This window comes from Amphiprion ocellaris, chromosome 1 (genome assembly GCF_022539595.1).
Source record: "Amphiprion ocellaris isolate individual 3 ecotype Okinawa chromosome 1, ASM2253959v1, whole genome shotgun sequence".
In the NCBI taxonomy this organism is placed as follows: domain Eukaryota; kingdom Metazoa; phylum Chordata; class Actinopteri; family Pomacentridae; genus Amphiprion; species Amphiprion ocellaris.
In genome coordinates, this window is record NC_072766.1 from 19817655 (window position 1) to 19843992 (window position 26338).

The window sequence follows — 26338 nt, forward strand, 5'->3', positions numbered from 1 at the left end:
AAGCCTCTCTCTCTCGCTGTGTGTGTGTGTGTGTGTGTGTGTGTGTGTGTGTGTGTGTGTGTGTGTGTGTGTGTGTGTGTGTGTGTGTGTGTGTGTGTGTGTGCGCGCGCGCGCGCGCGCGAGTGTGTTTGGGGGTATCGTGTGTGGGTGTCTGTGGGCTCAATTCTCTCATCAAGGCTCAGTGAACACACACACACACACACACACACACACACACAGAGTGAGAGAGGGAGAGTGAGTGAGTGAGAGAGAGAGAGAGAGGGAGAGAGTTTTGTACCAGGGAGGGACGGGCATTCTCCAGCCGGGGAGCAGAGCCTCTGTCTGGGCAGCCAGGAGCAGCAGCAGCGCTGTCTGCCCTCCCCATGAGCGCCATCACCACCCACCTGCACCCCGTTTTGGACTAGACACCTCGCGCTGTGACACCGTCTACGAGCACGGTGTGTGACTGCGTGTGCACGAGAGCGTGTGTGTGTTAGTCGTGGAGCAATTTTTTTTTTTTTTTTTAAATACCCAGCAGTTTGCGGCTTTAAAAGGCAGCATCTTCACCCCCACAACGCGGATCAGGGCGAGCGCAGCGGAGGAGCGGCAGACAGGAGGGGGGTACCGTCGGTGGCATGGAGCAGAGGTGTGAGTGCGATTATCCGCGGAGGCAGGGCTGTGGGATGTGGTGTCTGACGGACGCGGAGAGATGCTGTGAGCTCTGGTATTAGCAGGCAGCTGCGCACCGAAGCCGCTCTGCCCCCTCCCTCCGTCCCTCCCCCTGCCCAGCATCGCCGCGCTCCCAGCACCGACCATTCGCTGAAACCGGGGATTCGGCTCCGCACGGCAACGCTTTGCTCACTACCGCTGGGCGTCCTGCACGGGGATCTGACACCACCAGGTATGTGCAGCGGCGCAGCCCGTTTTGGGCGCCGGATGTGTGTGTTTGAATGGCGTGGGAATGTTGACTGTTTGACTTCATCCTGTGTCTTCTTGTTGCTTCCCTCCCCTCCCTCTGTGGCCCTGTCAGTGGATTAATGAAACCTTATTTGAGAATGATGCGCATAGATGGCATCATCTATCGATATGGCTGAGGTGGAAAAAAAGAAAACACACGGAAGAAACGTGAGGTGTGGATGATATTGAATCGTCGTGTTGCTTAGTCTAAAATCCCACGCTGACACAAACACTATCGATTGCACTGATGTCCCGTTGCTCTCAGTCTCACCTTTCCCCGTGCTGTCATGCATAACGCACAACATGAACGCATGTGAGCAATGCTGTTGTTTCACACTGAGCAAATGTGATGAGACAGGTCGTCGTCATGCCGGCCAAAGAAATTGTAATATTTTGATTTATGAGGGGAGACAATCTGTTGTGATGTTGGCTGCTTTCCTGAGGCTGCAGGCAGATATTTCACTGTTGGGAAACAGACTACACAGGTTAGGAGAATGGGGTAGAATGTAACTGAGGATGGGCGTGAGGGGCAATATGATGTGAAGATGCTCACTCCGTCAACACGCTCACCCCCCGCCGGTGTACTTCGCTCTCCTCTCGGAGCAGCAAATGCATGCTTTAAAGCAATCATGCACGGACGCATGCATGGCGCACATGTGTGTGCATGCATGGCTGCACACGCACAGACGCACGGGCGTGCAAACATACGCACCCGCATGTGCACTAATCCACTCTGGGCCATAATCCATAATCATGTGTTCTGGAGACATGACGTAACACTTCTCTCGTATACGCGCGTGCAAGGTTTGCACACAAAAATATTGCTCATTCCCACCCAGAAAGGACAAAGGAATGGAGAGCACATCTCAGCGTGGAGGATACTTGCTTGCAGCATAACAACCTCAAACTGGCATACTTGGGTTTTCATCAGGAGGAACGAGCGGTTGTACTATTGTGAGAAATAGGTTAGCATGCCTCCAACTGACACTCATTTTCATTAAAGGAGAGTGGCAGAGACTGTGCAGGCTGCGAGAAATGGACTGTTTTAAAGTGTTCTGCTAATCAGATGCATTAGGGGGGAAAAAACAGGGGAAATAGGTCCCTGGACAGTAATGCAGGGCCCTGGGTAGCAGTGCCTCAGAGCTTTGGTAAAGTGGGTGTGGCTGAGGTGCTCCCCCTTTCTCTGGAGGTTTCTCTGGTCTGACTCACAGATTGGGAGGGGCTGTACCTCAGGACCACAGGAATTCCCAGATTTTTTGTTTTGTCATAGTAGCCACTCATTTCTGATCAAGCCAGTTGATTAGAGATTCTTTTTTTTCTCTCTCTTTTTACAGCCTGCTAGAGATGTAGCTAGTGAGGAAGATAAAATGTTTCATCCAGTGGAGCAGCTGGAGATTCAGTGCCTTGCTCAATGGCCCAGAACCTCATTTGTAAAAGAAGGAAACAAGAAGTTTATGAAGGTAGAAAAACCAATAACGCAGACTTCCAATGCGTTCCACGGTTTGTGGAACATGTGACCTGCTTGATGTTGCCATATTCAACCCAATTCTATTATGTATGTCATTTGATATTCTATCACAAAAACAATGTGTGCTCCAGCCTTATTTTATAAAGGGTAGATGTGTCTGTGAGGACATGCTACTTACATAAATTAATTGAGACTTATCCTCTTGTAAAAATCAATAGCTACTGTCCACTTATCTTTACTTAGGTGCTTCAGACTGAGTTCTATTACCCTCGATATGCTTCTATTATGTTCCAATCTGCAGTGAGAATGAGCAGTAGTGCAGATACTGTAGAATTAGAGAGCATCTAATTGTCACATGTGCTTGTCATGATGGTTCGGAATAAATGGTGCCATTTCATTTGTGGCCCATTTGCTGTGGAATCTGCTCACAGAGGCATGCCTTTACATGTTCACTGGTCAAATTGGTAAAACTCACGAGTAGGACAAGGTGATCAGTTATATGTCATCCTTTTTTCCTTAATTCTTGCGTCATTACACTCTAATGGGACGATACAGGCGATACCTCATGGGCATTAGCAGGTCATTTGCGCATCAGGTCTGGCTCTGAAACGAGGTGAATGCTTCATTCGTCAAACCTTAACATGCAGATGTCAGGATGTTGGCTCTGTGAACAGAAAGGCAGCTCCCTAATTGGTGATCAACACTCATTAAACAGTAGTACTCCTTCAGTGTGATTTGTCCAGACAGAGTGCAGCCACAGTGCAGCACAGTGTTTTATGTAAGTGATGTTCCGGTGTCTGCTACAGTAAACAGTGCCAGACGTGTCAGCCATGATTGTGGCTGTAGCTCAATTTAGTTCATTACAAAAAATTGCATCACAAATGGATTAAGGTCATTGGTGGAAATTAACCAGCAGTCATTATTAGGTGTCTTTTGTGTGGGCTGTTGTGCGATAATGGTTCATTATGGTTGAATCATTTGAAGAGATGCAGCTTAAAACATTTATGTGTTGGATAAATATAGTTTAGAAAATGGGCCATCAATTTTACAAATTACTGAATTAGGACTGAAAAGGGAAGTATGTTTAAATATTGGCAAAACCTGCTTCCTTGACCTCAACCAGAAAATGGAATTTTCACTTTTTACTGTGCGAACATAATTTCAAGACAGGCTTTGAAAAGGTCAGTTTTCAGCAAAACCACACCTGAACAATAATTTCATGACTGGATCTTTGCATGTGTTGTAGTTAATCATAAAAAATACATAATTGCACATTCCCTCTGTTTTTAATGAAACCAAAATCATTACCGTGGTTTCAAAATTAAAATGTCTCAATATCTTGCAACAAGCTGCAACATGCTGCTTTTCTTGATACAGGGCAATGTTCTTGATTTTTTTTTTTCAAAATGCTTTGCTTTTGTCTGTGTAAGTTAAAATACTTTGTTAATGTTCAGATGTTGCTGGAAGTCGTATGTTGTTAGCATCCTGCATTCTGTCTAACATTAACCTCATAGTATCGTATGTGCAGCTGAGCATTAGCAGCACATTTTAGCAACTCTGTGTTCAGACAGCATCCCCTGTTATGTAACCAGTGGTGGAAAGTAACGAGCACATTTACTGAGGTGCTCAAGTACAATTTTGAGTTACTTTTATTTTGCTTGGGTATTTCCTTATTCTTCTACTTTCCACATTGATGACACTACAATTCAGAGGCAAATATAGTCCATTTTTTTAACTGCATTTATTTGTTAATTTAGGATAAAACTATATTTATCTCACCAGATAAACTATATAAAGTAGTTAAATTAATTTACCCAACTTCAACAATAAAGAGATGAACACATTCATGCATTAATAATTATAATCCAGTAGCATATATTTTTACTCCGTCAAGAAGCGATGAAATTATATGACGATCGGCCTACGTTTGTCCATCTGTCTGTTAGCAACATTGCTCAAAAACAGACTAATGGATTTGGATGAAATTTTCAGGGTAGGTCAGAGATGACACAAGGACCAAGTGATTAGATTTTGGCAGTGATGTGGCTTATAGTCTGGATCCACGGATTTGTTAAAGATTTCTGTATCATCGTGTCCACTTCATTGTGTCCACTGTAACTATGACTACAAGTGAACACTACGTCAGTGGCCTGCTGATGATTACATGATTGTGAACCTACTACAAATCGACTTGCGGACTTATCAGGACTTATCTGTCAGAAATGATACAACACACAATTGATAAAATTATGGGGCTGTTTCCAAGTCCCATCAATTCCCGCCACCCGCTACATATTTAGGTCGCGCGATTCGTTATCTGTACATAACGTACACATGCATAACACACACATGCGCTTAGCGCAAGGTCATTTTGTTTGTGTGTACATATTAAATCTACATTAAAATCTATATTAAATGGCCACATTCTATAGTGCTGTGATTTTTGCCACGTTTTTCAAGATTTAAGCTGTCGGAAATGAACAGCGGCTGAGCAGCCTTTCCGGAGTACTGCGCTCCAAGAGTGCTTTTCTTGTTCTGATATGTGGCATTGTGTAAAATGAGTATTTTTACTTTTTTTGTGCTATAAGTATATTTTGATGCTATTGTTTGTGTACTTTTACTAAAGTGAAAATGTAAATGCACTACTTTTACTTGTAACAGAGTATTCCTACACTGTGGTTTTGGTACTAAGCTACTTAACTTCTAGAGCAGCGTTCTTCTTCCAGTTGCGCATGTAATCCCTACAAGTGTGCAGCCGCCACAGAGGACAACAGAAGTTTGTTTGATTAGACCAAAAGTGCAGTCAAACGTGGGTCAGACATGTCTTACCTGTTGGGCTGGTGTCAGAGCTGGGTGAAAACCATCTCCTTGCAGCTCCACCTGCTACACCTCAAGCACTGTCTTGCAAAGGCCAAAACCAATATATCAGCTTCACGTAACATCAAAGGAGAAAGATGAGTTTGATGCCAGCGTTCATCTTAATGATGTCTGTGCTGCCTTCAGCAAAGAAATGCTGGCAGTGTTTAATATCACCATATTCTTTGTAAAATTTTCACAAGTTAATGTAATTTCTATATTCGACTACTGCTGTCACTCAAATGTGTAGCTCAATAATATATTTCTTTATTTTTTCACTTTATTTTTTCCATTTTAACTTCACTGCATTCCACTCATAATTTCCATCTTATAATTATTTAATGCCTACATTCCATTCTCCTCATTATATCGTGGTATTCAAGTGTGTAGAAAATGAATATATTCATTTATTATAGCAAGTCATTTTTGGTATGTCTCCCTGCATGCTACTGTGAAAGAAATCAGTCAGTGGGAAGAGTTGACTAATTTAATCTCTGACTGATTATAAGTAAAGGCTTGTCTTCCACTAATAACTAAACGGTGCCTCACTTGACTGTATAATGTTAATTAGTTAATTTTAATAAGTAATCCTGTTCAAACTACTATATATGGTGACAGAACTGAACCTGACAAAACGGCATGACATATCTGTCTTTAAATGAGGTGTTCTGCTGTTTAAAAAAACATCCACCACAACTTTAAAATCCTGGACTTATTTTTAATGAAACTGTCATCAGTGACAAGATACATTTTGTTTTTTTATTCATTTGTACAGCCATTAAACAACCACAGTCCAGCCACACTGCTGTTGTCACTTTCTATTTCCTGATCAGATGTGATACCTGAGAAATCAAAAGCTGTACCTCACAGATAGCTGATTCCTTCTTTTCTGGCAACAGTTGTTTTACAGCAGATGTCCCTCAGGCAGCCCATTTTTCAGCAGTGTTTTTTTGAGATAGCCATGTAGCAGGAGATGTTTTGAGTTTTTTTGGCCCATAGGTACTAGCCCATTCAGCGTTGTTTAAGAGGTGTGCTGGCAACCTTTCCCTGTAGGATATCCCAAATTTCCCGCAAATCAGGGTCAAAGCAGCTGTAATTCAAGAGTGGGGAAAGATTTATCAGTGTTATTTGTTTTCACCTGTGAAGTTTTCCCACAATCTCAGAACCTTCTCCAAGAATGAATAAATAATCCACCTGTGTTTATATAATTTTTCAAATACACAAATGGACTCTTTAAATAGCATGATCTCATTGCGCCTTTTTTTTTTTTTTTTTAATTTACTTTTTTGCAATAGTTTCATGGTGCCCGAATTGGAAAATTAGCACCACCAACTGTCAATGTTCATGTGTTCAACTCCAAACATTCACATACTAGTAATAGATGTAAATCACTATTCTTTCACATTTTTTTTTTAAGATTTTCTGAAGTTTACTTTTTACAATTTGTACAAAACCTGACTACCAGAAGTTGACCGTGCTTGTTCTGTGGCACTTCCTCAGGTTCTGTCTGCCATTTAAAATTTAGATGAATGCTGATAGTGAGGTAGTTGAGGCAATCTCAGGACATATTCAAAAGATATCTGTTGTGAATTATTTATGGTGGGACAGCTTTGGTATGGAGGACTAAAAGTGCCAAAATTAAATAAATAAATACATCATTAAATAATTAATTAAATATGTCATTAATTAATTAAAATTGGAATTAAATATTTCATTAATTAATTAAAATTGGAATTAAATATGTCATTAATTAATTAAAATTGGAATTAAATACTTAAATGTGTTATTAAATAAATATATCATTAAATAATTAAATATGTCATTAATTAGTTAAAATTGGAATTAAATATGTCATTAATTAATTAAAATTGGAATTAAATACATAAATGTGTTATTAAATATGTCATTAATTTATTAAAATAACAATTATTTTAAGTAAAAAACATATTTCATTATTTCACGATTTAATTAATTATTTCATGGTCCTTGTGTTGCAGTGGATCATGAATTAAGTTTATCTGTCAACCTCGCCCGTCAAAGTCCGTGGGCGGGACTAACGTGAATCTAGTCTAATCCACTGCTTTTGTCTGCCTTGAAACCGGAAGTAGAAGTCTTTCTAAACATGGAGGCAGTGTAGAGGGAGAGTCGCTGTGAACTTTCTAGAGAGTTGGTGAGAGATATTTTAGACCTTGCAGAGTATGTGGAAGCAGGACCTGCTTACCGCGAGCATGTAGCGTGTAAAGCAGAGGAATTTATTGACGTTGTTGAAGTTATTTCCGCACTTTCCGACCAAGATGTTGACCGTAGAGTGACTGCAAATTTAGAGGAAGTACTCCGCCGGTTTTCTGGTACCAGGGTGCAACAGGAGCACACACAGGGACCAGGGCGTTTGGCATACCGAGGGAAGTTCTGGAACATCACGTTCTTTGTGGATTACCAGCCTGTCAAATTGCAGCGATGCTCGGAGTGTCGAGCGCTTTTCCTTTAGGACCTACTCGGCGCGGCACGGCTCCGCTCGTCTTTGTTTAGCCGCGATTCCACAAGCATCTACTCGGCACGGTACGGCTCGTCTCATCTTTGTTTGCGAGCGTTTCCATACGGACTAATTTTCAGCACCTTCTCGGCTGAGGTTCCCAGCGAGCTGAGATGAGCCGATAATGTGGCGTTTACATAGTGCAGGCCACTGATTGGACAGGGAGTGACGACACAGAGCAACTTCAGCACGAAAACAAAATCCTGCATTAAAAAATGACTGTAAACAGCGACGGTGTGCATTGCTCTTCACGAAACTCTCTGTTCTTCATAATTTTAATGTGACAGCCAGACCTGTACCGTGGGTGAATGAAGAGGTCGAGACTTTGTCTTTGGTGGCGGACCAAAGAATACAGAGAGAGCTGGACGGAGAAAGTTTATCAGGAGGTCTCTGAGCGGATGGCCGCTCACATATACAGTAGACTGTATATAAAGAGGACAGAAGCAGTGTAGGGAGAAGCTGAAAAAGCTCAAAAATGACTATCGGTCCACCCAGGACCACAACGGCCGGCGTGGGTCAACCAGGAGGTGTTGGAAGAGGTTTAATGGAAGCTATTTACTGGCACCGCACCGGCGAGCAACAGGAGGGAGACTCAGCCGCTGCATTGTTGGAGACGTTCGAGGACGGTGAGTGTTTTGTGACTTCCAGAAACTTATACATCATTTATTCCATTGGTGGCAAGCTTCTTTTAAGCAAACAAGTATTTTTAGAAAGTAACGTCGTTGTCTCCTGTAGCAGACAATAAGATAGCTAGTTAGCCATCGGCGCTAACTCCGTGCTCTGCTTGTATTTCGTGCTGCTGTTTCTAACGTTTAGCTCTCAGAAGCTAATACTTCAGTCAGCATGCCGTGTTTTTCTTGTACTTAGAGTGAGTGTTTATTTCTGTTCAAGAATCCCTTTCCACATGCGAAGCCTACTCCACCTCCGTCGCGGAGCCCCCGGCTGCCCTGTCTCCTCTCCAGCACCAGCTCGGACACCGACACCAGCACGTCACAGCAACGTCTTATCACCGGTAAGACACGGTAAACAGAGAGCATGGTTGATTTTCGTATTATTATTACTACAGGTGTAAATGCCTGCAAGCATGATCAGAACAACGAGACCAATGACCAAGAATTGAGGCAGGTGTAAATGCAAACTGTGCAGCAGCCAGCTCAGGAAGGCCTGATGAAAGCTACATGTAGCTACAGTGACACATAAACAGAACACATGCAGCTGCATTTATTTTCTATTGATTTAACAAGTAAGTCACTCTAATTAATTTACGTTCTGGTGCGGTGTAGTATTGCAACCATTCTTCTTATAGTCACTAGGTAGCTGTGAAACTGAATGAAAATATACATAAAAATGAGAAAACACAGCTCTTCTTAGCAACTCCAAAATGTGCACAGGATGAAATGAAGTTCACACCACGTCGTTTTTGTTTGTGGTGGAGCAGTTACTGCTTGTGCTTTGGTTAAAGCGAAGAGTGCCAGAAGTTTATTAAAGTATCAAAGACATGATCATGATTGAAAATGGATGGACGGGTGGCTAAACACATCACATCATAGCTGTGGAGTCCTTCCAGCTCCTGGGGACTACAATCTCTCAGGACCTCCTGAAAAAGGCTCAGCAGAGGATGTATTTCCTACGACAGCTGAGGAGACATGGCCTGCCACATGAGCTGTTGATCCAGTTCTACACTGCAGTCATCCAATCTGTCCTGTGCACCTCTGGATCAACCACACAGCAGGACAGAAACAGACTACAGCCCATAGTACGGACTGCAGAAAACATCATCAGAGACCCCACTCACCCTGGACATTTGGACTACAGTGCCCTGTACACAAAAATCGCCACTACTGTGTTTATAGCAATTACCATTTTGCTAATGTGTTCATACATTCCAGTCTAGCTGTACATTTCTGTTTATATTGTGTTCTATTTTACTACTATTTCTTTTTCCTCCCTGTTCCTCTTTCTATTGTTTATTTTTTATTATTCTCTTCCATATTCCTAGGATGACACCAACAGCCGAAACCAAATTCTGTGTATATTGTGTACTTACTTGGCCATTAAAGCTGACTCTGATCACTTTTCTGTCTTTGGTCTAGGCAAGAGGAAAGGGGGCCACAGAAAATTGGACCTTCCTAGCGTACTTGTGGAGATGCAGGCTGAGGAGGAGTGGAGTCATGCCCAGCATGATGAGAACATCTGGTTGCTCCTCAGCGAGGCAAGAGAGAATGAAGCTGGCCCAGAATACTGCCTTCAACCAGTCATTCCTGGGTGTGCTGGGGCAGCTGGGGTAGCTGGGTAGGCAGTGGGCAGCCGGCGAGTGTGAGCGAGTCCACCTCCCATAGACTTGAGATTTACAAGTGCTGGTCATATAATTAGAATATCACGAAAAAGCTTGTCTTTTGGACAACTGTCAGGTCAGTAGTCTTCCCCATGATTGTGTAGCCTACAGAACTAGGCTGAGAGACCATTTAAAGGCCTTTGCAGGTGTTTTGAGTTAATTAGCTGATTAGAGGTGTCTTCAATATTGAACCTTTCTACAATATTCTAATTTTCAGAGATACCAAATTTGAGATTTTTGTTAGTATTCAGGTATAATCATCAAAGTTAAGAGAAATAAACATTTGAAATATATCAGTCTCTGTGTAATGAATGAGTATAATATACAAGTTTCACTTTTTGAATGGAATTACTGAAATAATGAACAACTTTTTTCATGATATTCTAATTATATGACCAGCACCTGTAGTTGTATATAGTTTTACTTTTAGCCCTCCACTGTAGGAGAGGCCCACCACAGTTTGTACTTTGCACATTGTAAATAGTTTTGATTTTGCTGCTGACTAATAAACTATTTTGTGACTTATGTGATTGCATCATAACTTTTCATTTTGTCTGTTAAGACACTGGTAGGAAAAGAGTCAACAGTCTGAACCAAACAATTCTATATTCCCTAATAATGTATTTGTGTTTAATGGGATTTAACATGTTTTAACACAAACTCCTTTATGGTTCATAATTCTGGTGACTGAATTACACCAAAGCAATACTGATTTATCAAACTGGAATTTTCTTAAAACAGCTGTTTTAATGTTTTGGCGTTTAATTTTTTATTTAATCTTGCTAACCTTCACAAACAAGCAATAGCATAGACACATCTACAAAAGTTTATTGTCAGAATTGCATTAAAGAAAACAATAGCGGTCCGGGGACAGAAAAACAGAAGTATAACAAGAAGAACAACTTTTAACTTTTGCATGACACGTAGTGCATCAGTGCATCCTGTACATCTCTGCCCTCCTCCTCTACACCTTGTGCCACTGCAGGCTCATGTGCTGCTGCTTCAGGTAAATCCCATGAAGTCTCATCAGAGAGCATCTGAAACACATACACAGCATACATATTTTAATACCTAATAGCGACAAACTGCAGCCATTACAGGGTCGTTCACAGGACTGATACACGATAGCTAGCGAACTAGCATTAGCTTACCCTTATATGTCGTCTCGTTCATATCCTCTTGTCTTCAGCTTGATACTGCTGTATCGCCTCCCAAACTCTCCTGTGTGTCTCCTGAGTGTTTCGACTCGCCGCTCTCAGCTTTCTCCGACTCTTCTGTTACTCTGAATCTGACAGAAAGCCACAGACCGAGCAGCAGGTGTACTATCGCCTCCATGTACATTGTTGCATTGCGTTTGTGTCGCACAAAAATGACGGTAAGGGACTTTCGGGCCACCGTGCTATGACGACTCAACCCACGATGAGGTGGTACTCAATGTAATGGAAAAACAACTAAACCGAGACGAGCCGTGGCGCGCCGAGTAGATGCTAAAGGAAATGCTAAAGGAAAATTTGTCTTGCACCGCATGTATCAACATTTGGGAAAGAGGACCGAGTCTTTAGCGGTTGCTAATAAAGTTTTGTTTTATTGAGTATCCAAACCAACGTAGAGGTGAATAGCGCCACCCAGTGTATCGGAATGTGTTCACAAGCTCTGCGTCAATCCATTATCTGGAATCGATTTGCCTTGACTTGATGTGCAGGGTAACCAATCAGGTGTTAGGATCCGCCCACCGACTTTGACGGGCGAGGTTGACAGATAAAATAAATTCATGATCCACTGCAACGCAAGGACCATGAAATAATTAATTAAATAGTGAAATAATGAAATATGTTTTTTACTTAAAATAATTGTTATTTTAATAAATTAATGACATATTTAATAACACATTTATGTATTTAATTCCAATTTTAATTAATTAATGACATATTTAATGCCAATTTTAATTAATTAATGACATATTTAATGCCAATTTTAATTAATTAATGACATATTTAATTATTTAATGATATATTTATTTAATAACACATTTAAGTATTTCATTCCAATTTTAATTAATTAATGAAATATTTAATTCCAATTTTAATTAATTAATGAAATATTTAATTCCAATTTTAATTAATTAATGACATATTTAATTAATTATTTAATGATGTATTTATTTATTTAATTTTGGCACTTTTAGTCCTCCATACTTTGGGTCATGACCTATCAGTTGCAAAAGGCTGCTCTTGGCTTTACGCCAGTTTGTGAGACAGCTGAGTCATGAACCTCCTCATACCATAAAATATGCTGTAGTTCTTCCTCATCTCATCATGTTGTCATTCCATTTCTGTAGTGACAATATTTTGATAGTTTTTTCTTAGTTTCAAAATTTAAGATTGCGTTGACTTATAATAATATCAGAGCAGTTTTGAATTACACATTCACCTTTAGATGCTAGCTTAAGATATAGTTTTTTATTAACTGTAGTTTGTCAGCTCCATCTCACCTATTAAGATTGGTGCTTTAGCAAAAGATATTTGCTTAGTAGATAGAGCACAAAGTGTTTCCAGTGCACAGAAATTGTTGGCCCAGGCCTGTGTCAAACTTTATTCTGTGAGTTTAACAAATAGCCAAGCTGTTCCATTCATTACATCATGCAGTGGTGGCAGGAAAATGTATATGCTGGCAACCAAGACTTTGCTCCATTTGCTAATGCCTGGTCCTTCCTCAGAGGCCTGCAATAAAAGCGAACTGCGATTCTGTGTTTCACAGCTCATTTCAAGTGAGCATGTCTCTGTGGTCATGAGACTGTAGACACATCAAGCTCTAAACCCCCAGAACTAATGTGGAGCAGCTGTCAGATCCTCTGCTCAAAAAAATCCCTCTTTTGACTCAGTTGACCAGTTCCACACACCTATCAGGGCAACTCAAAGCTGTTGAAGGTTTAACACTCTCTACCTTGATCCAAAAAGTTGTCATCCTCTTTTCAATGGGCATAAGATGTTGTCCGCTCAGTAACTGTATAGTTGGGTCAAGTGCTGAACCAGTCTAATTAAATGAATGGAGACATCAAGTGTATGACAACACAAGTGATTAAGTTAACAGTTTTAATTAATGAAAACATCTACATCATCCTAATTTTAATTAACATAGAGATAATGAATTGAAATGTAATGAAACTGTCTTCTGATTGAGTTTGTTTTCAGAAAATTCATTGTTGAAAATGTTAAACAAAAACATAGTTCAGTCGCTATATGAAAATGAAACATAACCTTACATTGTTGAAATATGATCACGAGTTAGTTTGTTGCTGCCTGTGCTCCACAGACACTCTCACAAGAGTGTAGTAGCACTGAAGCAATTATAATAATTGGCTAGCTCCTGCTGTAAAAGCTGGATGCATTGATGTAGCCAGTGTGTCTATTGCCCTTGACTGACACATACACACATATGTGATAGTACACACTGTCAATGTTTATCTCTTTGACTTTTCCTCTCTCGAACACTCTGCTGTCCCTCTTTTTTTCTTTTTGCTTCTGTTACACTCAAAGCATCTCTCTCTCTCTCTCTCTCTCTCTCTTTCTCTCTCTCTCTCTCTCTCTGTGTAAGAACCTCTGGTATTCAGTTGGAGTGACAGCATGTTGGATGGGTGACTGGAGTTATCTGCGTGATATCCAATAAAATGATGCCTTGAAAATAGTAACACATAGAATTAATAAATAAGCATTCTAATAATTAATTAAGTAATTCTAATAAGTATCCTTATTTCAGTGTTCAAATAAAAGTGCTCAGTTATTCTATATAAAGTTTGGCGACTATTTAATGAGAAACTTTGTATGTAATTGGTCTGCAAAGTTACAAAGCCTAAAGTTCATGGCATATGGAGTGGAGCAGAGAAAACACACTCTGAAAGAACTGTCGAAAATGCCCAGTCCATTTTTTTTAAATTACTTATTTAAATTGTCATAAACCACATTTGCATAATGTGGTCAGCCTGCCCGTCAAATAGAATGAGCAGCTACCTCTAAGTTTGCCATCATCTACTTGTTTCAGCCACTTTTTCTAACGGTAACTCTAAATTGTCTCAAATCTTCTGTTCGTATTCTTGTTCTTGAATCTTTATGCATTCCTGGAATCTGAGGAAATAAAGACCCACTATCACATGTTGTTTTGGATGGCCCCACAACCATAGGAAAATTCTAATTGTTAGCATGTTGGATGGCTAATGTAGGTAGCATTATCAGTAGCTTTAATCGTGTCCCCACAGGCCAGAGTTATCTCGAGATTGTAATGCTAAGGGACAGTCAGAAATTGCAGGACCTTTAAGATCCATTTGAAACCAATAAACAGGACTGGCAGTGGGTTACTGTGTATTCATGTCACCTTTTGTGCTAAGTCAGCTGGCTTTCTGCTTGCATTCCCTGATGGTACATATGTGAAAAAAATAAATGATCTAAAAGCAAACAAAATGGTGACACCACTGCATGAAAACATTGCACATTGTGTAGCATAGCAACATGTGCAGGAATCGCTCCTTGTTCTGGGTCTGAGTCGGGTGCAAACATACAGCAAAATACTGGCTCTTGAACAGATTATCCACTGTCTTGGCAAATGCAAACTTAAACTTCAGTCTCTGCTGTATTTATGTATAATATGGAAATCTGCAACTAAACACTAAAACAAGTATTTTTTTTTTTTTTTTTGTCTTACAGAGAGATGTTCCTTAATTGGAAGAAGGCCACTGGATTCAAAAGTATTAGTGAGTCTCTACGCAGACTGTGGTTTTAGTGATAGTGAGCTGGACCCACACTGTCAAGCACAGGTTGATTGTGCTTGGCTCACCAACGCTGTATTTCCAGCCAATTTCTTCTTTCACCAGATGATCAAAACAGTCCACAGGATTGACATCCATGGTTTCTGCCCTAATCAAGACTATATCATCCTACATTGAAAAGATTTGCAAAGGAATGTTTACAAAGAAATTGGCAAACCCAATAAAGAAGAAAGAGAGAAGCGAAAATAAAGAGCCCAAATTGACCACTGATTTGCAAGCACACAATCTAACTCTCTCTACCACACTCAAGACTACTGTTAAAAAGATTTCCAAATGCTCTTCGGCACGTAACATATCGCTTGAAGAAGACGACGCAAAGAACGACTGCTCATCCCTGTCACCCACGTTCAGTTATCGTGTGGCTATAGCAAATGGACTCCCGAAAAACTCTCTTTTTTTGAATAATAATGAAAGTATCTTTCCTGACATTCTTTCAATTGATAGTAGTTACTCTGACTCCTTGAGTGAGACAAAACCTGTCAGGAGACTGGATGAGCATAAATCACACACTATGCCCGTGAGACGAAACAGAAAGAGCCTCATCAGTTTGGCTCCCTCTGATGGCAGTTCTGAGGGTGAACGAGTGGAGCGCTCCAGTCTACACACACTTAGGCTGGGTGCCCTACGCAAGTTAAGAAAATGGAAAAAGAGTCAGGAATGTGTCTCCTCAGACTCCGAGGTGAGCAACTGGAGGAAAACCCTGGGCATCCGGAGCAAATCCCTGGACCGTGCTGGACGGCAGCAAAAGAGTTCAACCCTTGAACCTGGCTCCTCCTCCACAGGTTGCATCAGTCAGACTCAAGATGTGATGGAAATGATCTTTAAGGAGCTTCAGGGGATCAGCCAGATAGAGACAGAACTGTCGGAGCTACGTGGTCATGTAAATGCCCTAAAAAGTTCCATTGATGAGATCTCTAGCAGCGTGGAAGTAGTTCAGAGTGAGATTGAACAGCTTCGCTCAGGATTTGTCCAGTCTAGAAGGGAAACACGTGATATCCATGACTACATAAAACAAATTAGCCACCAGGCCAATAATTCAACCTTGCGATTCCTCAATGTTCCTGAAGAAAGGTCAGAAAAAACAGAGATAGTGATATATAAAATCCTGAAAGACAAAATGGGTTTCATTGATGCCCATAAAACTATTAAAATTGAGCTTGCTCATAGATTAGGGCAACAAAGAGAATGTTCAAATGCAAAGCCCCGCCCTATAATTGTTATTTTTGCAACGACCCAAGATAGGGATGTAGTCTTGAAAAAATGTTATAAACTCAAAGGAACTGGCATTACAGTCTCTACCGATAGCTTAACTCATGATGGAAAAGAGAGGAAAGATAAAACAATGTCATCTTCACAAACCTACGAGAGCATGGATATAAAGGTCTCAGGAAAGGATAAAGTAGTGGAAAGTGATGACTGGGACTCAATGGACAGTGATAAAGAGTTGGATGAATTAAGCAGAAATAAATATGCAATGGTGATTTCAAAACCTGTCCATAAAAGCAAAGCAGAGAAGAGGCGTTCACATGACCATAGCCGGTCAGGCGATGAAGCAGGCTACTCAGGCACAGTTCACTATGCTGATGACTCTTACTATGACCCAGACAAGCATGCAAAGGCTTATTACTCTGATTTGACCCCTGGTTGGCTTTCCCAGAGTGACTATTCCACCCCAAAACTCAGCCGCTCTGAGTCTGACTGCTCAAAACTTTGCCAGTCATACTCCGAAGACTTTTCAGAGAGTCAGTACTTTACACGGGCAAATGGCTGCTCCCTGCTGTCATCCTCAGATCAGGAACTGTGGCAGAGAAAGCAAGAAGACATGGCCTCCTCCTGGTATGCTAGTCCCAGTCATCCCCTTAGTCATGATAATCAAACTTATGAACACAATGAAGTTGAGACTACAGAAACTATAGACAGTGGGGTTAGCAATGGACTTGTCTGCATGTCCGGGGATAGAAGTCACTACAGTGGTTCTCAGCTCTCTCTGCAAGGTGATCTATCACCCTGGAAAGACTGGCATCATCTGGAACAGGGTGCTGACTCTGGCTTGGAAGCTTCCATTGAGGTTAGCAGCCCCTTTGACCCATCAACCATCCCTGGTTTTCCAGAGAATATCACTAAATGTCAGGAGGTTGATTTACAGTTTGAGGGAGATGAGGAATTCATGATGCTTGACAGAGAATCTAGCCTACCACCTATAACCACCCACATTATTCCTCCCATTACAGAACGGGAGTCTGTAAAGACATCCTCCCGGCAGTCTAAAGAAGGAAGTAAGGTTGTCACAAAAGAAAACACAAAAGTATCGTCTAAAGATGCACCCAAACCTGCTGCTAAAGTGACACATAAACAAACTAAATTGGTTCAGAAAGAAGAAACCACCAAAATATTGCCAAAGGAAAGTCCCAAGGTGTCATCTAAGGTTTCACCTAAAGTGACCTCTAAAGCCGCCCCTAAAGAGTCACCTAAAGAGATTCTAAGACCAGCAGCTAAAGAATCCTCTCAAGCTGTCCCTAAAGACAGCCCTAAAGTCACACCTAAAGATACCACAAAGCCTATACTTAAGGAAGTATCTAAAGTTACACCTAAGGTCACTTCAAGTGAGGTTGTCAAAGGGACTTCTAAAGTGACCCCAAAAGACAGTCCAATAATGACTCCTAAAGAAAGTCCTAAAGAGTCACCTAAAGAAAGCCCTAAAATAACCCCAACTGACACCCCTGTCTTGACTCCTGTCTCAACTCCTAAAGAGTCCCCTAAAGAATCCCCAAAAGCCATTCCTAAGGAACTCCCACAAGTTACACCTAAAGAAGGTCTGAAAGTTGCTGCTAAAGAGGTTACCAAAGAAGCTTCAAAACTACCCCCAAAAGAGGCCCCAAAAGAGGTCTCAAAGGAGATGCCTAAAGTAACATCTAAGGATAATGCTAAAGTACCCACTAAAGAAGCTGCAAAGATTCCACCTAACGAAACCGCTAAGGTAACCCCCAAAGAGAGTCCTAAGGTGACACCAAAAGAGACCCCTAAAGCAGCCCCAGCAGAAGCCCCTAAAGTAGCGCCAAAAGTAGCCTCTAAAGATGTCCCTAAGGATGCCTCTAAAGTGGTTCCTAAAGAAAAATTCCCTGAACTGGATGTTAATCATAGCTTTCACCAGCCCCAGGGTAAGTCCACAACTATGTACCGCAGCCAAAGTGAGATTCGAACAGAAAAGGTAGAGGAGGTCCCTAAGTCTTGGAGCAGTAGACTCAGCATAGACCTCAGTGAAAAGTCCTTTGGTTTTGGCTTCGGATCTACTCTGCAGAGAGCTAAGTCAGCTTTAGAGGTTGTTTGGAAGTCGGGCTCTCAGACTACTCCTGCTCCTCCTGAGGAGCCGGTCAATGCCCCTTCCTCATTTATGGGGCGATTCCGAACCCTCTCCACTTCCGGTACAAATAACTCCAATACTGCAGTAGACTCGGATGTCCATACAGAGCCTGTCTTCTGCAAGGCAGAGAAAGAGAAAACCAGTGCAGAAGCTGAGGAACAACCAGTGGACAATGAGACCCACTATGTTGAAGTGATGGAGCAGGTACTTGCTAACTTGGAAAACAGAACTAATGCTAATGAGACAGAGGAGACAGATGAGCTGATACAGGAGGGTGAGACTTCTCAGGACTTTGATGCATCTGATGACATTGAGGCCTCTGAAGACAATGACGCCTCTCAGGATTTTGAGGCTTCTCAAGATTTGGAAGCCCAAGAAGACAGTGAGGCAAGTAAAGAGGCACGTGTTTTGGAGTATGACTGCAGTTTGGATGACCAGTATGATGAAGAGTACAGCGAGGATTATGAAACCCAACTCACTGAGGACACTGCTGAATATGACGCAATGGTAGAGTATGTAGATGTAGAAGAACCAGATGAGACTGAGGACAATGATGTGACAGAGGAGATGGAGGAGGGCGATGAAGAGTTGGAGGAGGTAGAGGAGATACCTGAGGAGGCCGCTGAGGTGTCTGAGAAAGTAGAACAACAACAGCAGGAGGATGAAAACAAAAATGTTCCAGAGGAGAAGCCTGTAGAGGCCCCACCCAAGAAGCGTGTTCGACCCACATTCAAGGAGGCAGCGCTGAGGGCCTACAGGAAACAGATGGCTGAACTGGAGCAACAGATCCTGGCAGGAGGTATGACTCTTTACACTGTATTGCTTGTCACAACATTACTTTGATTTTATACAGTTTTATAAAGTGTTCAATTTTCTATACATGGCAGGTCATACCTGTGTTTATAACATATTGCATGTGTTGTTAAGTAAAACAACAAAAAACATTATCTATTTATCAAAACAAACCATCTGGGACTTAATTAGGTATAGCAGCACTTTCATGTGTTAGCATCATCTGTAAATTGTGAATGCTTACCATTGATTTAAAAATATCTAAAATTTCAGCTGCATTCACATTTGCTCTCTGAGCTGTGTCAGAAAAGGTACAAACCACAAGCAAACGCGGACATCTGCAAAAGGGCATTGTAGATTGACGGTGTCAGGTATTGCACTGAGATTATGCAGCAGCCAGGTTTTTAGCATCAGATGTTGCAGCATTCTTGAACACAGCACTGATACTTCCAAATGTTTAAAGCTATACTAGTACATGTTACAAGCAGTGGTGACAAAGAACAGAAGGTAATAGTAATTAACACATAACAAGACACAAAAAGGAAGATGTTACATGTAATGACTTTCTTGTGGCCGTGTAGTATGCTAGAATGAGGGTAACGTTCGTCTCACTTTTTGGCAGTGAGTGTAAATACACCTAACACTAATGATGCATGCTTGTGACATATGCCTTACTTTAAACTGTAAACCTGCCTCTTTAACAGCAAGTTTAATTTTTATTATCCGTAACTTTAGTAGGTTTTTAGACTCCATCATACTTCTAGTTGCTGTAGCCTTCTCTGTCTCTGTTGCCACTGTTGTTCACCTATTTAGCTCTGACAAACCAATCTTTGCTAGTTGACATAAAACGCATTGCTACCAGTACGCCAGCGTAAGAATGTTGCCACAGATGCCAGATTAAAAACTTCAGTGTACGGAGAAAGACAGAGAATTACCTTACACTGATAGCCTTCATCAGTATGGTGTGAACTGGTTTGGTGAGGGCTTAAAAGTAATGGATGTTCATTTATGTGTAAAAGTCCTGCTCTCCAATTTTAATGAGTCAAAGGTCCGTGGTGTCAGTGGAAGCCTACACTGTTGTATTTAATTGGTATGGTGGAGACAAGCCTGGGACTTGGGACTTGATGGTTCAATATTGTTGGATTTATGTGAACCTCTCAATTTGAACATCTTGAATGATGTTGTGGAATTGGTTATTTATTTTGAGATGAAAAATGAAGAGAAGGAATCTCTCTGATGGTGAATGGTTGTGTTATTGATGGCATTGACTGTATTTGTATTCCCATGACATAGTGCTGGATTGTCGTGCAGCAGACATTGTGCACAAAGGATAAGAATGTCAAACATGTTACTCTGGAGGTTTATCATTTATCATCAAAATTTAACAGACCTTTAAAGCTAGTAGGGATGGCCTCCAAAACTACCATCCAGTCTTCACAATGAATAAACCCATGACTTCAGTCTGTTATTAAGTGCCAGTGTTGTGGCAGACACTTAAAGCAAGTGTGGACATGAAGTCTGTCCACATTTACTTACAACTGTTCTGTTGTTATGTTTACGCTGCAAAGTTTTAAATGGGAGGCATTGTATTATTATTCACACAATATGTGGAAGTGTACCATTTTTTTTACTTGTCTTTTTGTGTCTTACCTATGCTTCCCTGAATCAAATTGCTAGATTGTCGATGGATCAAGACTTACTTAAAAATGAGATTGATTCATGGATGGAAAAGTCTTCCACCTGGAATGAAAAAAGACATGAGGGAATTTCCACTCTTACTTAAAATCAAAAAGGCTCTTGACCTACATCTGTAGCTGCAACTGTGGTGCTCACGGTGAGGTAGGTTAGCTCGGGAAATACACTCTACACCTCAAGACTGGCTGTGTGACATATATTCACAAAGCTTTTCGGAAAAGAAATTCCCTAAACAGCCTGCAGAAAATTCTGTGCGCATTAAATTAAATTAGAAGATGATTCTTTCTTCTCTGTCTTATACAATCTTTTATGACAAACAAACTGAGATAATATGAGAGAGAAATGACAATATGCTAAAAATGATCATCTAAATCATAACGGATGTCGTACGTATACCATGTACTATAGTTTAAATGATTACATTTGATTTTCAATGTTTTAAAAGTAAAGCTACAGTTTTAATAGATTTATTTATACTGATCAACTCATCAATAAGAACATGATGGCAATGTAGGCAGGCGGGATGCAATAATAATTCATACTCCAACTCAAAATGGATTTCTTAGCCCTATAAATATATACATTTTGGGGGGTTAGAATAAATCTGGCACAGTATATGGGCTGACATTTGTTTTTTAACATCAAATTTACCATAAACAGGCATTCTTGTAACGTAAGTGTGACCAATACATACTCAGCAGGACATTTTACCTTTGAAAAACTGACTTGTCATTGCTCTATGATGGATAATTTATTAAACTGGTGCCCTAAATCCTTGTTTGACATATCTGCAGTGCAATTTCCTGCCCTGTGACTGTGCAGTTTTAGTCTTACACACTGCTTTTGCTGAGCTACCAGGCGAGAAGAATTAAGAGTCACACTGAGCGACTGACTCATTGACTGATTGAGTCACTCCTCATTGTTGATTTGTGTGTGTGTGAGGTGAAGCATGCAGCACACCCCGGGCATATGACTTCTAATGAAAATGTGTGACCAATTGTCCTCGCTGTCCAGTGGCTTTTCAGTTCTTTTTTTTCATCTTTTGATAAGTCACTTAGTGGCCTCGTTCTCTGGTGTCTCTGTATTGTTGCACTGTTGTGTTTCTGGATTCTGTCAACAGTACTAGCGGGATGTTAGAGATCATTGTTAATTTTAACAATTGACTGCACAAATGGTTGTGAAATGGAGTGGAAAAGGCTGAGATGAATAGAAGAAAATTGAGGCAGAAGTAAGCAAAAACAAAAATAAAATGTTTTTTGTTACACCAATCTTTCTATACCTCTATCTACAGGTTTTTCTGTAGTATAGAAACTCACTAGACTGACATACTCAAATGGTCCATAAAGCTGTTTCAGTTAGTTAATAAGTTTATACTGATACTGCTTTTGACATTATATACACTCAGATCCTTGTAAAAATGGGAACTGGTGATTGCTAGTCATTTTATGTACAGTAAGCAACATTAGAAAATTTTATAAATTGTACCCCAATAAGTTATTCACACTTGTTGAGGTTCTTCTCGGTTTGTAATTGTTTTAATGTACTGAACAGAATATAGTAACACTGCACAAATGAAGTCAAATCCATGATTTACCGCTGTCATCAAGAACACTCATATATATTTGTTCGACACATAAAATATGATCAGTGCAAACTCACATTAAAGAACTCTGATATCTGCTGGGTTTTAAGCGATCCTTGCACTATTACAAACTACCTGCTACTCTACACAATCACTCTCATTTCCTCTAAAAAAGTTAATGGAAACACACCCAACATGAATCTTTAGTGACAATGGACGCGAATTGGGGAAAATTCATTATGCTGCTGATGGAGCATTAGCCTTAGATGCATGCATACTCTGCAGCCCACCTCATTAGCTTTATGCCTTCATTTCTTCTAGCTGATGTGTGCTCATCATGCTCGTGCTCTGAAGCATGCTGGCTGGTCTGTGTGGGAGCTGTGAAGGGAGTCTCAGCAGTACTGCCACTCCTGCCAGGCCTGTCTTCAACTGGCTACAGCAGCGTCTGTATTCAGATGCTAATTCACACTCCCAAGGGCATTCTGTAACCAGGTCAGCCTTGCTTGGAATATTTATAGAGGTCTGCTGCTAGTGAAGTTTGCTGCTTGCTCCTGGGGGAGCAAAGGAGGTAGACCCTCTTTATGCTTAGTGCACCATTTCTCAAGTAAGTGTGGGTATGAAAAATGCAGATGCTGGGAACGAAGAGTCTCTGTTGTTGCTTTAAGTGATACTATCAAATGCAAAGTATTGACTGAATCAGTATACAGTGAAAGTCTTTTTTCCACAGTTTACATTGGCCCACAAGTTTGAGAAGTTCTGGCTTTCAGATACACACCAAAAACATTGCACTGCTTCGCTAACTACAGTGTTGTTAAATCACCCCCATGCTTGTACTTTTCATCCCGTACCAGCATAATTTTACACTAACTCGGCTTAAGGCAGTAGTTTTCGGTTTATCTTTGCAATTTAATTCTAAAAAAAAATTACAACAAGTCTTTAATTAAATGAGGGTTGATAACCCATTTTATCCCATTGCTCTATTCCTGTTTCAGGCCTTCAGGGATTCAGTTTTTGTGCTGAAATATTGAAGTAAATAAACCCTCTGACATCAGCTTGCAACAGCCTCAAACCCTTAGTCATGGTTGAAAAGAAGAAAAAAAACAAACCAGGAGCCGAGGGGAACAGTGAGAGCTAATATTGCACATGCTGTATACTGTAGGGCTGTGTTTTCCTCTATAGTAGGACATGGTCTTGTCATGTGGTATTGTTTGAGTCATCCGAGGGACAAACGGGTTGCACAGGAGCTCGTATCTGACTGAGCTACTACATTTCATCAAAGCCAGGAAGCGGCAACCTCCCACTACATTTATTTCTCTTTTCTTTCATGTTTTGTCACATATTTATTTTCTGTGAAATAATTTGTGAGATTATTAAAGATTCAGGTTTCACTTGGCTGCTGATAAGATGAAATGTTCTTCCATTACTGCCATCTGTGTATTCTGTGTGTCATAAAAGATAAGGAAAATATCCAGGTTTTTAAACGGTATGAATGTGGCAGTTACTAACAATGGCTATAAAAGAGGAGCAAGGAAGGAATAACCGCCATTAAATTCAAATAATTAGATGTCAATAAATGTTAAATGAATGTAAATGGTACATACTATAAAAAAAAAAACAGCACTTCATAGCAATGAAATTGAAAATAGTTTTCAGTTGTTCCAAGGACTCACAAAACAACACATTGCAATATACATTTTTTTTTTTTTTTTTTTAAAGTGAACAGAAAGCTTATGATTATTCATGTTGTTTCAAACATTATGGTGGTGTTGGCCTGACTCACCAGATGTAGGATGCAGGTATCAGCCTGCCATCAGCCACTCATGTCAAACAGTTTTTTCCTCCTCTTCTGTTATCTGCAGGTTACCGTTTTCAAATCCTCTTCACTACAGGAACAGCAACAACCTTTGGGCAGCAACCCACCACACTTAAAATATCAAGTTTTGTCAGGGATTTGAATCATGCAGTAAAGCAGCTTTCCTAGTTTTTTGGAGGGAATTATCCATTTTAATGATATTGCTAGCCTCCCTACATGCAAATGTTGCACCACAACGTTTCCACTCTTCACTATTATGAGGGAACACCAAAGCTGCATCCTACGCTTAGCTCTGTCCAGGAAGACTGTCATTGGTTTAAAGAAATATGTACAAGCCAGAGCACTTTGACAACCAGTTCAGTTGCAAACTTTTGATTTTACATTTCTGTGTGTCCATGTAGCCGCTGGACTGAAACATGCTAACTTTATCTTGGCGAAGCTAAGTGTTAGCCTCTGCCAATGAAAGAGGAATACACCATCTGCTTAAATGAAGTTACATATTTGGATTTTTTGCCATGAGAATAATCCCTTCCTGCCTTAAAATGGTTTAGATGTAACTCTACACCATCCCCACTCCTCTCTCTCCATGCACCCGTCCACACTTGCTGCAGCTCACCTTCAACTCTACACAAACACTGTAAACTGCAAACTATTCTGAAGTTGTAAAATTTGTGAGTTGTGGGCTTAAAATGGAAAATGTTTCTGAGGAAGAAAGATGACATGGAAAGACCCACCCTGCAAGTAGACAGGATCGGTTCTTTAGACTTGTTTTGCAGACAGCCTGGATCTGTGTTTTTGTACCCTACAATTTTAAGGTGGAAATGCTTAAATAATCAAATAAAATAAGGGATAAAACAAAAACAGACATGTTAACAAGGTAAAAACACTTAATTTTCACCAGAAGAGGCCTTAAGGCTCAGTTGGCTGTTAATAGTCAGTGAGTTAATGACTCAGTTCTAGGGAGACTGATGCTTCTTAAACAACTTTATTTTTTTTAATTCTACATTTTGAATACTGTAGACAGAAGTGGGGATCAGACTAGAGCTTAAAAGATGCTTTTCTGGGCGCCTGGATAGTTCAGCAGGTTAAGCAGGTGACTCATGTACAGGGGCTGGTCCTGACGCGGCGGCCTGGGTTCCATAAACATAATTATTTACTCCTGTGGTGGCACTAAATGGAATTATTTGAAACAGACAAAACACACCCAAAATATTCCAAGTTAAATTAAACCATTTAGTGCCAAACCTTGCAGTGCAGTAGAACACTGATAAGGCTGTAAGTAATGCTAAGAAGGCTGATCATAAATATCATACAAGGTGATCTTATTGAATGTGGATGCGCTTACATTACTTTAGTCAAAAAAACCTTTTTACATTTGCAGTATGATGTTATTACTAGAATAAAATAAACTGTTGCAACACAGTCAAATGTTGTTTTAAAGATTTACATACTGCGTTTAACTCCAGGTATTGAACCAGTCGTAAGTACACTTGATTTTCTTCCATTAGAAATGAGAGTTTGTGTGATGTCCCATGATCACTTCTCAACTATTACAAGCCAGTGACTCGTCTTCTGCTCAATCCTCATCCTTTCTGCTGTCAGTAGAACAAACTTTGTGCCAAACTCCTGCTAGCGCTACAAATTAAGCTGTATTCTGTTCTAGTGCAGCCAATTAGAAAATCTGCACTGACAAGCAAAATCTATATCTGTAACTAAACCTTTAGATGTTATTACTGTACACAAACGCGAGTTTCAAGCCCATACTGAAGGGACTGTGTGGAAGTGTTGCCCAGCATCAATATGCCATCCTGTAAGGTCAGCAAAAGCAAGATATCTTAAATTGTTTGGGGAATAAAGCATGATATATTGGAAAAGCACAAAGAATACAGCCATAGATTTTTATCTCAGTTATAGTTATTAGTGTCAAATTTATTCAATGCTCACAACCACCGAGCTGATGAAAGCTTTTACGCTATAGTTTTTGAGAGCAACATCTCACAACCACACTTTTGGGTTTTGTTCATTCACACTTTTTCTTTCAGTCATTCTAACACTCATATATGAACCCTAAGCTTCAAAGGAAGGATAGAGGTTTTGAGAGACTGTCACAAGCGCTGGTCCTTTTATTATCTTGATTTCCACTGTTTC

The 26338-nt window shown here is 40.5% G+C and overlaps 1 protein-coding gene and 1 long non-coding RNA gene across 4 annotated transcripts in view; one reads left to right on the plus strand and one right to left on the minus strand.

The window, feature by feature from the left end:
• The first annotated feature begins 260 nt into the window (after positions 1-260).
• LOC111562838 (protein unc-13 homolog C) overlaps positions 261-26338 on the plus strand; it is a 118137-nt gene continuing 92059 nt past the window's right edge. For 2 of the 3 annotated variants that reach the window (XM_055009273.1, XM_035944146.2), the window contains exons 1-2: positions 261-880; positions 14826-19107. In XM_055009273.1, the coding sequence (XP_054865248.1) occupies positions 15024-19107 (4084 nt within the window). In that variant the 5' untranslated portion in view covers positions 261-880; positions 14826-15023. The remainder of the gene's footprint in view (positions 881-14825; positions 19108-26338) is intronic. The other variant, XM_055009280.1, reaches the window with a different exon arrangement.
• LOC129348593 (uncharacterized) lies at positions 10941-12318 on the minus strand. Its single transcript, XR_008601189.1, has 2 exons — positions 11280-12318; positions 10941-11165 (listed from the first exon to the last, which is right to left on the minus strand). It is a non-coding gene; the product is annotated as an uncharacterized LOC129348593 (long non-coding RNA).